A 16,986-nucleotide genomic window follows, 5' to 3' on the forward strand; every position below is an offset into this window, starting at 1 on the left:
CAAGAGAGTGTTTCAAGCTGGCCTTTCTGGCAGGGCCAGGCGAGGCAGGGCCCACTCGCCTGGCCGCCATTACTTCCGAGGTCCCCCTAGAGGCGGCTACGGTCGTGGCAGAGGAGACTGTCAGGACACCAGAGGTGGCACCTTTTATCCCACAAGACAGAGGTTTTCCCGCCGTCGCTTTAATCGAGGCGGCCAAATTACCTCAGGTAAGATCTCTCCATACTTCTTTTATTCCTGGGGGGGGGGGGGGGTCGTGTCCGTCACTTTCTACACAAATGGATGACCATTACACAAGATGCGCGAGTCTTGCAAACAATTCAGGGTTTACACATAGACTTTTACCAGACTCTGCACCAGGAGTATCCTCCCCGCCAGTTACATTTTCCCCAACAGGACAGAGATTTTATAGACGCAGAAATAGGAGACCTGCTTCAGAAGAGCACGGTAGCTTTTTGTGACTACTGCCCCAGGAGTTTCTGCAGCAACGTTTTCCTAGTGCAGAAGAGAGGAGGTGGACACAGATTAGTCCTAAATCTGAGAGAATTCAATCATTTTGTTAGCTACAGGCACTTCAACATGGAAGGTATCCATCTGTTGGCGGATTTGTTACGTGAAGGAGACTGGATGGTCCGACTGTACCTCAAGCACACATTTAACTGTGCCAATCTTTCCTCAGCTACGGCGGTTTATACAATTCCGGTGGAAGGCCAGATGGCTGGAATATTTGGTCACTTCCTTTCGGGCTTTCTTCAGCTCCCTGGTGCTTCGCCAAGCTGATGAAACCGGTAGTGGCCCATCTCAGGGAATAGGGTATAGATCTAATAATTTATCTAGACAACATTTTCATCATGGCTACATCGCTTTCCCTGGCATCACTTCACTTACAGACAACCCTCTCCCTGCTACTGGAGCTGGGTTTGTCATCAACAATTCCAAGTCAGTTCTGTGTCCAACCCAATTGATAGAATTTCTGGGGTCTGTCATCAACTCACAGACGGCACAGTTACAACTCACGAAGTCAAAGCTACAAGACTTGAAGAAGGAGCTGAAAGTAGCCTTATCCGAACAAGTCAGGTCTTTGTGAGCGATCGCTCGCCTGGTCGGTCTATTGGTTTCCTCGATACAGGCAATTTTTCCAGGTTCTCTCCATGATCAGGCCTTACAATGTCTCAAAATACGCCATCTTCAGAAGGGGTTGTCCTACACGGATCAGGTTTCCCCAACAGAAGATGTCAGGGAGGAACTTCGTTGGTGGCTGACCCACATGGATGCCTGGCAGGGCTATAATTAGTTCTCTCCCACAGATTGTGATAGAGTCCGATGCCAGCCGTTGGGGCTGGGGGCCTCATTGCGGAGCAGTCTCCACAGGGGGCAGACGATCTCTTCAGGAGTTGTCTCTTCACATCAACTGCCTGGAACATCTGGCTGGATCATTCATGATTCGGACCCTCTCCCCCAAATCAGTATCTTGTTGCATCCTTCTTCGGATGGACAATATACCGGTGGGGGGGAGGAGGGGGGTGGGAGGGGAGGAGGGAACAAGGTCCCCAATGTTGGTGGTGATTGACAAGGACTTGTGGCATTATTGCCTCTCTCACCAGATTTCAGTGAAATCGGAGTACTTACCTGGTCAATCCAACACAGTAGTGGACTGGAACTCTCATCACTTGAAGGATTATAGCGATTGGCCACTCCACCCGTCATTATTCCAGATGATTCACTTGATCTGGGGTCCATGTGTTATGGACCTGTTTGTATCCAGGCTCAATAACAACTGGAAATCTTCAGCTGGAGACCGGATCCCCTAGTGAAGGCCACGGATGCCTTCTCACAGGAGAGGTCTACGACCTTCACAGTCGTTCCCAACTTTTGTCCTAACCCCTAGGGTGGCGAATTAGATCTCCCATCAAATGGCAGAGATTATCATGGTGGCCCCCCTGTGGATGGCTCAACCTTGGTTCCCCATGCCGTTGGAGCTGGTGTTCGATTGTCCTCTCCTTCCGTGGTCTCTGAAGATGCTCCAGGGCCCTCAGGGGGGAGTTGCATCTACGAATACTGTTGAGGCAACTATCGCTGATGGCCTGGAGGCTTTCGGCAACAGTGGATGTTGTCAGGAATTTCGGAAGCAGCTTCAGAGTTCATCCAGCAGGCCTGGCCCCTTCCATCAGGAAGCGGTACTCATCAGCACGGCAAGGGTGGATGGGTTGGTGCGTGGAAAGACATGTGGATCCCGTAGAGGCACAGTTATCTCAAGTGATACATTTTCTTTCACACAAAGCCACAGAAGGTTTAACATACAGATCAGTAAACAATTTTCAATCTGCCATCTTGGCAGGACATGCCCAAGTGGATGGCAGACTGGTAGGTATGAATCCATTAATATACAAGCTGCATAAGGGGATTCGGGTAGCGAACCCGCCTAAGGCTAAGTATTCCTTTTTATGGGATGTTTCTAAAGTCTTGACCTTGTATGAATGATGGCCAGACAATTCACAGTTATCTAGGAAACAATTGTCAGCCAAATCGGCTATGCTCCTGTGCCTATCTGCTTGTCGACGCGTTTCTGATGGGAGAGTTCTTGACTTGACAGGTAGAGTAATCTCCACGGATTGGGTTTCATTTACTATTCTGCTAGGACTAAAACATTTTCACGTTCCATTGAGTAGAATGCTCTTCCGTCTAATGAGAAATTGTGTGTAGTTCAATGTTTAAAGGTGTCTGAAGAATCCACTCTGGCAGTACAGCGAGAGGGTTGTACAAGAGTATTAATTGGGTTACAAAAGCCTTTCAAGCCTGTTACATCTGACACTTATGCAAGATGGCTGAGATTGATCACAGCAGAGGCTGGTATTGACACACAAGTGTTTGGTGCTCATTCATTGAGCGGTGCAATGGCATCAAAATCGTATATGTTGTGTACAAATGTGAAAGATATAATGAAATCAGCTTTTTGGTCTTCTGCTTCTACGTTTAAACAGTTTTACTACAAACCTGTGGGCGATATTTCATCTGTGGTTCTTGATAAGCGTTAAACTAGCATATAATCCGAAGTCTCCAGTCCTGTAATAGAATAAAGAAATTGCAAGCATTCGTGCCAAGAATTTTCAATTCGATTAAGGACACGGAGGCGAGGATTATCCCACCCAATCTGTGATTATCAACAGTGACGGTTGATTATCCACCCTTATGTATGGGATGTCTTCCACAGTTCTTACTGGTTGCCTTTCTGTTTCAGGTGCAGAGCAAAAAGGGGAGTGATCATTCTCCAAGTTACTGGTCAAAGTTAACACTTGGTGTCCTGGTTCATGTTTGAACACTTGTTGAGGTTGGAAATGACCACCTGCAGAGCTGTCGATGTTGGACGGTTGCAGATGTTAATGGCATTACTCGTTTTGAGGCAAAGAAAGAGGTTCCCGTTACGTGAAAGGTCCTGGTTATAGGGACAGAGAAACTGTGATTGGTAGATATACACTATAGCATCATGTAGTTTTGCAAAATGTTGAACGTTTTGCAATGGCTGCGGAAATTTTGTCAGTAAAGAAAGAGAAAGCATAATCCTCGCCTCAGTGTCCTTAATAGAATTGAAAATTCCTGGCGTGAATGCTAGCAACTTTTGTATTCGCTGCTAGTTAGAACAGTTGCTATTGAGTTACAAACAGCCTATTTGGGATCTATTTCTAACCCTACACTCTTTTTCATACTGATTTAATTACTGCCACATTGACTACAGAATCGACCTCAACCCACCTATGTGCTATATTCTTGATTTACAGATGAATGGGGATTTGTTCTTACTAGTAAGACGTTAGTCACTTTGTTATTTACAAAGTGGACTACCGCACCATACCATTTAGAAAAAATAGAAACAACTCTAAATAATTTCTTCAAAGCACTTTTTAAGAGTTGTTGGTGCAGCAATCTGGCATGCAGAAACAATGTGTTTTAGGCAACAGCCAGAATACAGTAATTTAGAGGCTCAAAAACCAACTAATTTCGAGTCTTTCTTACAAGTGTAACTGCACGTGAGCTATGATACTTTTTTATTCGAACTATTCATCCCTAGAGCAAAAGGGTAAAGGTTGGTCAGGGTTCCCCTCTCTGTTTTTGTATTTAAGGTTACATCTATGAGGTGTCTGGAGTGGGCAGTCATAAAAACAAACATCACGGGCATCCTACTAAATGTTCATGCACACAACTCTGGTACCTTGCTGAGGTCTTTCGTGGTCACTCCATCGTCGTCGCGGCACGGCAGCTTGTGAACAAAGGCCAGCATTTGGTACTTGGCCCTGATGAACTCCGATTTGGTGGGGCTAGGAACATATATTGAGAAAGAATTAGAGGTTACACACACAACAATTCCAAAATCCTCCGAAGTCCACCAAAAAGTGCCGCCGCTGTGTTACACCACTTGCTGGGACACCAGTGAAACCCAATCATAAACGTTAATTAAAGGGCTCTAGACTTCCAAGTTTGTGTGGCACCTGGTAAATATGCAGATGTAGCTATTTTCAGGTACAGTTCCAGACTCACAGAGGTCACTAATGATCTATGTAGTCAAAGCTTAGGGTCCTCTTGGATAGCTTGAATTTGCAGCCTCATCAGTCCTGAACAATGCAGTATATGCATCTGGATGCAGTGAGGTGAAGCTGCATATCCAAACAAGCATGCAATAATGGAGAGACTTCAAGAGGGGCTCAGTGTCCCTAGAGGACACCTACACATGCTTTCTGTGGCCTTCAGACAGAGAGAAAATATGAGACATGCCCTACAGGATGTGGACTGCACCCCTTGACACCCCCTCCATTCCACTAGCAAAAAGACTTTGGGACAAGATAAGCACCATGCTGCTGCCTGGAATGAAATGGGATGTTTCTACCACAGAAGGTGTTCTGTGGGAAGGACACTCATGCCCTCTTAGCTATTTGTTCATGAGGTGTTCCTGCACACATTATGTGATGCAAAGCCTATCCCCAAACTGAATCACTCGATGTCCCCCTGACCCCAGGAGGGGTTTCATTGATAAAATTCAATCCTTCATGGAATCCAGCATCACCTACGCAAATTTTACGTTGGTAGGGGACTTTAATTTTCACCTAGAGTCCCCATCTGATGCAGATACAGGATATTTGGTGGACATTCTCAATAGCTTTAATCTGTCCCAACGTATTGATGCACCTACTCATATAGCTAACCATACTCTGGATGGCATCTTTACTAACAATGAAGATTTCGGCACAGTGAAGACCCTTCCACTTCCATGGACGAATCACTCAGCTATTTTCTTCTCTATCTCGACCCAGTGTAATGGAGCGGAACTTAACACAGCTAGAGTTAAGTTCCGGCAATGAAAAGCTACCAAGATAGAGGCTCTACAGGAGGCTCTCTCTAATTCTGTACCAGACTTTGTCAAGGATAATGACAAGGCAGCTACCTGCCTCACACAATGGCTGGAGACAGCATGCAGCAAAATAGTACCTGTGAGAACACTAAAAAGCCATAGGAAAAATTCTTCTGCTCCCTGGTTCTCTCCAACATTGAAAGAAGCACAACTGAGGTGCAGGCGGGAAGAGCGTCTCTGGAGAGTAAATTACTCCTCCGGGAAAAAAGCTAAGTATAAAGCGATCCTTGCAGAGTACAAAAAGCTTATTAAAGCTGAAAAGACAAACATTTTCTCAGGGAAAATTAGAATAGCAGGAAACTACTCCAGGGAACTTTTTAAAACGATTAAAGATCTGTCGAACTGGAGCAATAACAACTCCTTTGAGATGGACGAAGCCTTCTGCGGTAAGCTGGCGGAATTCTTCCAATCTAAGGTCAATGCCATCTTTCAAGCATTTTCGCAGCAGCCTCCCAGCGCGGACTTCATTTGAAATTGGAAAAAGGCTTCAGTCTCAAGCTCAGTTATTGGTCAGGAAGTCTCTCCCACTTTTGAGGAGTTCTCTCTCCTCACGCAGGATAAAACTATAAGCCTTATGTGCTCAATTAAGTCCGGGGCCCCCTCCCCCTGCCCCCAAAGGATCATCAACAAGTTGGCTAATCAGGTGGCGGGACCACTTAAAGATCTTCTGAACCAAGTACTGAGCTCTGGGCTATATCCTGAAATTTGGAAAAAGTCCTCTATTCTTCCACTAGTGAAGAAACCCTCTCTGGACCCCAAGTTGGTGGACAGCTATAGACCTATCTCTCAACTCCCGTTCCCGGCTAAGGTGTTAGAGAAGGCCATGAACGCATAAATTTTGATCTTTTTGGATGCCCATCAACTGCTGGATGAGGCACAGCATGGTTTCAGAGCCAACCAATGCACTGAGTCTGCACTGGTGGCCGCATCGGAGGAAATTAGAGTGAGGGTGGACAAGGGCAGCAGAGCGGCATTAATCTTACTCGATCTCTCTGCCGCCTTTGACACTGTCCACCACGTGCTCCTTAGGAAATGCCTACACTCTTTGGGCGTCAGGAGTATGACACTATCGCTGCTGAGCTCTTTTCTTGAAAACAGGCAACAGTGGATCGGAATGGTAGAGGTAAAATCCCGTCCCTTCTCACTCCCATGTGGGGTATCACAGGGCTGAGCGCTCAGCCCTACACTTTTCAATGTGTATGTTACCCCTCTGTTAAGCTTAACATGAGTTTTGGTTTGACCGTGCTATCTTACGCTGACAACACACAGATTGTGGTGTCTGTATCATCTTAGTTTGAAAACAATGCCAACAACTTCCGCAGCTGGACGACCACAGGGACCGGTTGGATGAAGGAGAACTGTCTTAAATTAACCTCGGGGAAAACGGAGGTACTGCTTTTTGGGAATGAAACCTCCTTCTGGAACGCATCTTGGTGGCTCTAGGAGTTGGGGGAACTACCTAAGCCAGTTCTGAAGGGCAAAAATTTGGGAGTCATTTTTGACACCAAGCTATGCTTCAATGGTCAGATTAATGCAGTGACCTCTGGGGGCTACGGATTCTAAAAAAAACCTCCCTTTTATTCCAACTGATCTCCAGAAGACCGTAATGTTGGCCCTCATTGGGTCGAAGCTAGACTACTGCAAAGCGCTTTATCTCGGTACCTCGAAATACCTGATAAAAAAATTGCAGTCTCTTCAAAAGGAGGTGGCCAGAACCCTCCTGAACATCCCCAAGTTAAAACCGGTGTCGCGTCTACTACATGGCCTTCACTGCCTAAGTAGAGAGGAGAATATCTTTTAAAACATTGTGCAAGGTGCTTACTGGCCCCCTCTATTTCCAGGAGCTATTTACATGGTATATGGCCAGTAGAACGCTTAGAATTAGTACGGAGCACAAGGTTCAGATTCCCAGAATCAATCAAGCAAAATGGGGCGGTAGAACACTGAGATTTCAGGGGGCAAAGTTATGGAATTCCCTCCCTCTTGCCTTCCGTTCCCAACACAGCATGCAGCTGTTCAGAAAGCAGCTAAATACCTGGCTGTTTCCGCCGGCTTAGGGCAAGTGTTCGCAGACTTATTTTGGCCTGCGTCCCTTTCTGTCCTTGATCCGCCTTGCGCTAAGACACCTTCGGGTATTGCACTCTTTACAACATTATATCATTCATTCATTAGGTTGAATAAAAAATAATAAGAAACAATCATGTCTGATGTTTAATAAATTGCAGGTGCAGTCTGAGAGGATACGCAATGTCACGTCACATAGAACAGTAGGGGATGCATGTGAAACGCCTTTCAGACAGGGATACTTACTGCACTTTGTCCTGAGGGTTTGCTTTACGGCGTCCGCTTTGCACCTGGGCTGGATCCAGTAGCGAGTGTTCCCATATAGAGTTGGCACCATTGCCAGCCAAAGTGTGTACCATCTGCAGAAAGAACAGCAAAGCATGCAACAATGAAAGATTAAAAAAGAGAAAAAATGGGAAGAGCCAGGAACACTGGTAGAACTGTAACTGGGGAATCCAGGGGGCTGTAAGTAGGATTCAGATACCCTGTCTGGGTACCATAGAAAAGGAAGAGTTGGAGAAGGGGTGGGGAGGAAGAGTTATTTTTAGTACAAGAAGTGCCTCAGTCTTTAAATTTTACTACTGGGCCGCAGCCTTTCAATATATGTGTGAGATGCTTGGTGGTAAAACATGAAGATCCTGCTATTGAATTTATGATTCCAGATGTATATAGGCTACTTCTGGGGGTAGACGCAGAAAATTGCTTTTTGAAATTTAGTGAGCCTAGCTATTTTAAGAGAACCAAATTCAAAACTTTGCAGGCAGCTATTAAAATCTGGGCTGCCTTTAAGAAGAAGACTGGTTTGGGCCGAATGAATTTCTATACTCAGTTATTTGGCAACCCTTCGTTGCCAGAAATCTTTTCGGACCAAATTATGGCGGGCTGGGCTGTACGTGGTCTTACGAGAATCGGGGATTTAACAAGCTCAGACGGATTTTACCAATTTAAGGAAATTCAGGACAAATTTAGCATTGATACTAGGAATTTCTTCAAATATCTCCAAATTAGAAGTTTCTTAAGTAAAAAGTTGGGTGGTTCTAATGGATTTGGAAATGTAAAAATCATGGATGTCATAAGTAGTGGGGATGGCTGTACTATTAAGGGAATCTACAGCGAATTAATAGCAACTAAATTGGATGACTTAGAAAAACATGGTAAAAAATGGGAAGCCAGGCAGGGTACTGATGTAGACAACTTTATCCAGTCCCTAGATCTGGGTCAGACTGTTTTATGCTCTGCGGGGCTCCAGGCCCAGCATTATAAAACACTCTTTTCCTTATATTACACCCCGGCAAAGATCTCACAATGGGGGGGCAGGAGGGCATTAGATGTCCACGGTGTAATTCTTTAAATGCCGACCTAGCCCATATGTTTTCTATTTGCCCTCGCCTTGATATGTTGAAAACTTCCATCTCTACATTCTTTGAGTCCACCCTGGGCTTTAAAGTCAAGCTAACATCAGTCTTGATACTTATCGCTTTCTCTTTCTTGCCATGGCAGTGTTACGAATCTTTGTAGCTTCGGCCTATCTCGACCAAGCTGCCCTAACATTCCAGCTTTGGCTCGCTCGGCTCCTCTCAGTATTTAATCTTGAGAGGGGAATTTACGAAAAGAAGGGTAAGAGAGCGAAAATACTCAGCAGACAGATCTGGGCTCCTATTTACAACTGGAAGGAAACGCTGACTCATAGTGGGCCATAGCTTTATGTGTTGGACATACTATGGAAATTTAAATATATTTTTTTCTGTCTTTTGTTGTTTATTCCCAAAAAAAACAATACTGTTTAGTATAACGTAGATGTATTTCTTTTCCTCATTTGTAAATTATATGTTATTGTGACATGCGGTGCTGTACTTAGAAAATGCAATAAAAAAATCAAATTAAAAAAAAGAAGTGCCTCATTACCACCGGGATGCACATAAGCAGCAAGAAGTGGAGATGGCAGATCCCATCAGATTATATGAGGAGTACCGACCGATAGTGTCATCCACTCACCAACCTGGTAGTAAGGGAGGGAAGTGAAGTAAGCTGAAGACAGTATGAGAAGGTGTGTTATGTGCACACATGCCTGCCTGTGTGTGGGTCAGTCTGTGCATATCTATCTGTTAATGTAGACATATGTATGGTAAGACCAGCTTAGCACAGCTCTATTCAAGGTTGTCTTCCTTTTGGAAGATGTATTTTACCACCTCTGGGTGCAACTACCATTTGTGACCAGCCAGGCATTGTCAGTTGAGTTTCTCCAGCCAGGTGTTTAAAGATCCCCCAGGTGGTTCACTATCTGGTAGATGCCCTGGTGCTTTAGCGAACTCCAGAGCTACAGTGCCTCTTGGTACAGGATCCAAGACCTTACTATGCACTGCTTGTTGCAGTACCGTATGGCAGTATTGTTGTCTGCGATAATCTGCTTCAGCCTTCCCTGGACAGTAGGAAGGCCTTCAACACCAGGCAAATGGCCTGCAACTCTAACAGATTAATGTGGAGCCGGGATCCGCCAGAGACCAGAGTCCTCTGCTCTCCGCAATTCCCAGGTGACCTCTCCGTTCTAGCAGTGACGCAGCCATCACCACTACAACAGAGAATTCTCCATAGGATAGATTCAAATGTTACTTAGTCAACAATAATAGAATCTTATTGTTGTAATTCAGTCAAAGGAATTATTTCCCACTATGATGCATACTTACTCACTCGCCCATACATCAATACATTTGTCTAAAAACGCATGTTACCAACATTGATTTCTAATAAAGTTATTAATCAACGTTCCATATTATCAACAATGCATGCAAGAGCACTTTATCATTGACGCTCAATTTTACATGCAAAGGAGTCCACTTCCCATTTTCAGCATGTGGTTCAGCCAAGAGGTAGCACAACAATCAGTCCTGAAGGTGAATAAACGTCCAAATGTAGCAACACAATATCCTCCAGACTTGTCATCCTTTATATCTTTGAGAGTGTATTGTCATGCTCCTATACAAAGGTGTTGAGGCGTTTCGGCCCATTATAAAGGCCTCCTCAAAACACAACAAGGTCACGTCTCCACACACTTGCTAAAAATAAAATCATCAACATTAACAGGTGCCCCTGTCTGTGTGCGGTCACGTGCAACAGCTGACTCGTATGTAGGTGAGGGAGTACTGTGTCTCCTTGCTTCCCATATATTTCAGGAAACTGAGTCAGGACATTATCAGTCCCTTGGCTCTACAGCAAGAGCGGTGAGCCACACCCAAGATGGCACCCCGGACAGCAGAGTGAGACATGTGACATCACACATCACTTGTCAGAAGAGACGGCAAGTATGATGCTTAGATACTTTAGTGTCAGGTTTCGGACTATGAAGCTGCATGGATCCCTGTGAGTGACTTTTTGGGAAAGTGCTCTGCAGACATGAGAAATTCTTCTCATGTCCAGTTCACATTGACGAGAAGAATCTATTACTTCCCCGTAGGAATTTCCGCGAGGTTGCAGTGGAGTCTTCAACTTGCCCTCATTTCACCCCGCAGACTTCCGCGCAACGCAACATCCAGCTCTCCTCTGGGTGTGTCAAACAATCGGTATCCGGTCACAATTATAAAAGTAAGAAGTAGGGTCTCAACATTCCTCGTTTACCCTTTTGAGACAAATGAGTGTATGTTTGGTAAAAGGTTCACTCTGGCTTCGGTGAGGCGTTTTCCATAGTCTTCGCTTGAAGAAGAGCACCGTCCGTGACTACAAAGGCAGCCATTTGCGCAGTACAACAGCTGATTCTCCATATGGAGATACTGGCAAACTGGTTTCAGGCACCATCCACATAAACCTATGGACATGATTTTTCTTTCGTGTTTTTCTCCTTGGGTAGCATGCAAACCGTTCTTTTGCCCATCGTGCCACCTCAGTTTCGGCCCTCGTCGTATACAAATCAGTCTTGACTCTTTTCCAATAGGAACAATCGAGCCTGAGCTGCCAGGCCAGGTACACCCTGAACCACAACCATAGACAGATGTTGTACTAATTGGGGCTCCTCAATCGGGTGTAGCCTGGTTCCAGTGGCACAGAACTCATGTCTATCAAAGTGTCAATTGATCTTGTGCCCGATCCCCAATTGGGGAGCAGATTCCGCAACTAGTCCCAACACACCCTGAATGTCCCAGGCCAAAGGTGACGCCCCATCAGCTCAATGTATATAAAGAGGCCCTAGTGAACAGACCAACTTTAGCTGGTTAATAACACAGTTCCTCAGGTGGCGATAAAATGCCGAAAAATTAGATTTTTTCTTTAAGAAGAATGGGAGGGCATTTCTAGCCATGGCACCTTAAATAAAGATAATCATCTATCGCATACAACATCAATAGTTGTGTTTGAATTAATCTCTCACAAAACAACATAAAATCAATGATAAACACAGTAAGCCTACACACGACCTTTTGAATTTTACCAAGCCTCAGCCGAGGTCTTTTATTTAACACAATTTTTTCATTGAATCACATATAAAAACATATTGCATATACACACAACTCCTCTCTTTCTTACATTCACAGTGCAAAGTGAACCCCAGTGAAAAAGACCATAACCTCACGAAAATAACAAAAAATAAAAGTGTAAAAGGTTATTGGAAAAAATTTAACAAGGACAGTTTATAAACAGTATATAATAATCCAGTCAAAGCTGTCTCTTATTTCGTTTGTCGACGGCGTTTCGACCCACTTCTAAATACCGGGTCTCATCAGGACTGTAAATATGGGGACTAGTAGAGGGAAGAAGAAAGAGGGCAAGTATAACTATATTAGAATCAAATTACTAATATATAAGGTTAAAAACCTTAAAGGTTTGCAGATTTTTAATTTATGGCTTACCAGTGTTAAGCATACAGTTGTCCTTATCGGATCCAGTATGCAAAGGATGTGGAGGATGGAAATTTACGTCCAAACCTGTAGGTAAGGAACATATATTTATTTTGATTTATGGTGTGAATTCAATTATAAAAATATTCATCGAATCACCACGGTGTAGTATATTTAAATGTACTTACTTGGACTTTTTATAATTCATCCACGGGTAAGGGTCAAATAATAGACCAAATATATTGGGCGATACACGCTTCCCTATAGATAAGGAATGTTTATTTTTAATAAATGTTCAATCATGAGGGTATGCCAAAACAACACCACGGTGTCGTGTATTTCTTTAAAACCACTTACTTGGGCTTTATATTATTTTTCCTCCATGAATACGATTCAGAGGTGCCCCCAATATTCAGGGAGATACGACCTTCCCACGATAGTATCAATTCTTATCTCAGCCTTTCTGTAATGTATCGAAAACTTTAATCAATACATATCTCGCAACAGAATCTCCACGCTAAAAAAACGACTAATTACTTACATATTGAATTATCTGGAGAGAAAGAAACAATGTCCTTAAATATCTATGTCCTTTCAATAGAAAGGTCCTATGATTAGAGCACATGCTATACCCTCATTTCTAATCTCTTTTTTAAACAGCTGAGTAGAGCATCGCTAGCCGCTACAAGATGGCTGCCATTCTCCCCGGGAATGACAAATAAAGTCTTTGGTCATTTCCGGGTCCGGGAGCCAGCGAGATTCATTCCGCTACGGACACACACGGAGTAACCACGTATTGGATTGATGGCCACAGAGTCAGTGCCCTTTCTCTCGTATTTAGTAGAGCCAGCACGGATTGAAGGACATTGTTTCTTTCTCTCCAGATAATTCAATAACCTTATATATTAGTAATTTGATTCTAATATAGTTATACTTGCCCTCTTTCTTCTTCCCTCTACTAGTCCCCATATTTACAGTCCTGATGAGACCCGGTATTTAGAAGTGGGTCGAAACGCCGTCGACAAACGAAATAAGAGACAGCTTTGACTGGATTATTATATATTGTTTATAAACTGTCCTTGTTAAATTTTTTCCAATAACCTTTTACACTTTTATTTTTTGTTATTTTCGTGAGGTTATGGTCTTTTTCACTGGGGTTCACTTTGCACTGCGAATGTAAGAAAGAGAGGAGTTGTGTGTATATACAATATGTTTTTATATGTGATTCAATGAAAAAATTGTGTTAAATAAAAGACCTCGGCTGAGGCTTGGTAAAATTCAAAAGGTCGTGTGTAGGCTTACTGTGTTTATCACTGATTTTATGTTGTTTTGTGAGAGATTAATTCAAACACAACTATTGATGTTGTATGCGATAGATGATTATCTTCAAATCAGTTCCTTGTGAACATTGTTTTGTAGTACAGTGTACTTACCCGGTTCGCAGGGACATAAGGGTTGCTCTTGTAACTTTGAACCTTAAATAAAGAAGCCTCTGCCACTCCATAATGAGAGCTTACATTTATCCACATAAAAAAAAATAAGTTTATAGTCACACTTACCACCGACAACATACCTCTGAACTGAAAACGTATGCGTTGGGGTGGAATGGGGCACCACAGCCCACCGCACATTTAGTGCTTTTTAGTGAGGAGTGTCAGCAGGAGAGTTTGTTTTTGTTTCTTTACGGAGATTAGCAAGTGCCCGTTGCAAGCCTGCGACCAGGGACTGAAAAGATGGTAGCCCATTTCAAATGCCTCAGGAGATTTCTGTGTATGCATGGCATGCCAGTTTCAGACCGAGGCAGCAGGGGTTGAGCAGAGTGACCATGGACTTGTAGAATGGGGCGTTTTCACTGACATCTTATTCCAGACCACGTGTACTTCAAGCTATCTAAAGCTCTACATTTAATTGAAACAAACTGGCCGAGTGGGAGCCACTGGAATAATGTTCCTGGTTTGTAGACCTGACTCCCATTGAAACGCACTGCAAACATCAACAAAATGAAAAAAATGCTCATAATCAGTCTTGAAGAAGCTCAAAAAACGCATTTGTTAAAAAGATCAGAGAGCACCACATTTGGGCTCAAAACATGCACTCGAAAGCTCGTATTCTACCTACACTTGGCCACTCGGAGACCTAAAGTGTAGGTGGAATTCAGCTCCAGTTTAATTTTTAAACATAAATGTCTTGCACTTTTCTCAGAGCTGTTGCATGCACAAGTAGCTCCATGTCATATGAGGCGACTTCATTCAGTCAGCTTGTTTGCTAACAGCACGTTGCATTCTGTGACTCATTGCCTTTTATTCTGTACCATTTATAAGCATGCTTTAAAAATAGCATGAAAAGTGCTGTCGAATAAAAACCATGGCTGGCCAAAGGGGTCGCAGCTGGGAGTGCGCCTCCTGGCTGCTGTATAAATAGGAAGTTTGTTTCCGGTCCAGGGAAGACATGGCTTGGCAGTTCGGGCTGGACTGTTCCCATGAGGCACAGGGTCAGACTGATTTGCATATGGCTATGTCTGAACTGGGGTGGCAGAGTGGGCTAAAGAACGGTGGTGGATTAAACCCAGATCAGTTGACAGGGGGTGAGTGCTTGCAATGTTCAACTCTCCATCCATCATTTCCTTTGGTTTTGCTGTATAAACCTGGCATTGAGCGACTTCCTGTTTTTTTCCAGTTTTTTTACTGTAATTCTTAAACTGTTTATTTCCTCCTGTGCTGCATCTGGTTTGTGAGGTAAACCTGCCCCTCTTCTTCCTGTTCTGTACCCATTTTGTATGACTTGACACCCACCCGCGCTGCCGCTTCCAGGGCTGTGACTTTTTTTATGCTGGACTGCTGCTGCTGTCTGCACAGTGCCTGTATTTTGTTGGGAGGCCGCACCGTTGTTTCCTGTGCTGTTCCTGCCTTGTGAGGTAGCTCTGCTCTGCTGCTTCCTGTGCTGTACTTGATTTTTGACAAAGAGGCCGCACTGTTACTTGCTCTGCTGTTTCTGACCTGAGGTAGCCCTGTTCTGCTGCTTCCTGTGATCTACTTGATTTCTTACATGGAGGCCGCACTGTTGCTTCCTGTGCTGTTCCTGCCTTGTGAGGTAGCCCTGCTCTGCTGCTTCCTGTGCTCTACTTGATTTGTGACAAAGAGGCCGCACTGTTACTTGCTCTGCTGTTTCTGATCTGAGGTAGCCCTGCTCTGCTGCTTCCTGTGCTCTACTTGATTTCTGACATGGAGGCCGCACTGTTGCTTCCTGTGCTGTTCCTGCCTTGTGAGGTAGCCCTGCTCTGCTGCTTCCTGTGCTCTACTTGATTTCTGACATGGAGACCGCACTGTTGCTTCCTGTGCTGTTCCTGCCTTGTGAGGTAGCCCTGCTCTGCTGCTTTCTGTGCTCTACTTGATTTCTGACATGGAGGCCGCACTGTTGCTTCCTGTGCTGTTCCTGCCACGTGAGGTAGCCCTGCTCTGCTGCTTCCTGTGCTCTACTTGATTTCCGACACGGAGGCCGCAGTGTTACTTGCTCTGCTGTTCCTGCCTTGCGAGGTAGCCCTGCTCTACTGCTTCCTGTGCTCTACTTGATATCCAACACGGAGGCCGCAGTGTTACCTTGATCTGCTGTTCCTGCCTTGTGAGGTAGCACTGCTCTGCTGCTTCCTGTGCTCTACTGGATTTGTGACCCAGAGACAGCACTGATGCTTCGGTGCTGAAGCCAGGTAATCTTGTACTGCGGTTCCCTGTACTGTACCCGTTTTGCACGAGAGGCCTGCCTTTTTGCTCCGTGCGGTGCACTTGTTTTCGGAAGTAGCCCTGCTTTCCATAGTGTATATGTATTATTTGAGGGAGGCCTGCACTATCACTATTGTTTTCCATGCAGTGCTTGTTTTGCGATGGAGGTCTGCACCTGTTTTGTGTGCTGGCAGCCTGAACTGCTGTTTTCTGGAGCGTACCCGGTTTATGTGAAAATGGGTTTCTAAGGCGGCCTGTGATTTTTGTATTCGTGAGTTAAACATGCACAGGTGCTGCCTGTTCTGTGGCTGCTCTGTATCAGAAGAATGTGCGCTGCTGGTTTGCATTTTGTGCAGAGGGGACCTGCCCCACTGCTTCTGAATCTATGTGCAGACTATATTACACAGCCACTACCGGTTCTGTACTTGGATCAAGTCTATGAGAAAAGTTAGTACGGTTGCCGCTACCTTTTTGTGTCCGTGTGTTACGCTTGCAGCATTATTACCCATGCAGAGCTTGTTCAGCTTAAAAATGACACTCACCCACCATGAACACAGCCACAGACGCATGCTTTCCAATAGTAGGCACCACTCCATGCACCCTAAGCGTACCCCGTGGAAAAGAATAGTTTAGCTGACAGACAACCCTCAAGTCCTGCGCACCAACACTTGCTCACAGATAGGACTTGGACCAGAATCATCATCAAATATTACTAAACGGCCAGCTCACCTAACAGCCATATAAGGTCATAGAAGGGGGCACCCAAAGTCTACTAAACAAATCGAGATGGGATGACTGTGAAGGATAGGCATGTACAATGACGGTGGAAGGGGTGTACAACACTGTGTTACCCAAGAGCGGATTCAAACTGCACAGTTCATATGTATAATGTTGATTACAAACAAATGAAGAAATTTCATTAAAATGAGTTATGTTTGTCATTCTGTTGCTGATGCCATACCTATTATGTAAGAGAAAAATAAAC

General features: G+C 44.5%; 1 protein-coding gene across 12 annotated transcripts in view; it reads right to left on the minus strand.

Moving 5' to 3' along the window:
* The window catches only part of GIT1 (GIT ArfGAP 1), a 294,885-nt gene that overhangs the window by 142,486 nt on the left and 135,413 nt on the right, over window positions 1-16,986 (minus strand). For all 12 annotated transcript variants that reach the window (XM_085649217.1, XM_085649216.1, XM_085649213.1 and 9 more), the window contains exons 3-4: window positions 7,709-7,821; window positions 4,205-4,310 (exon numbers count right to left, since the gene is read on the minus strand). In XM_085649217.1, coding sequence (XP_085505343.1) covers window positions 4,205-4,310; window positions 7,709-7,821 — 219 coding nt within the window. The remainder of the gene's footprint in view (window positions 1-4,204; window positions 4,311-7,708; window positions 7,822-16,986) is intronic.

Source organism: Triturus cristatus, chromosome 3_2, assembly GCF_964204655.1.
Source record: "Triturus cristatus chromosome 3_2, aTriCri1.1, whole genome shotgun sequence".
NCBI lineage: Eukaryota > Metazoa > Chordata > Amphibia > Caudata > Salamandridae > Triturus > Triturus cristatus.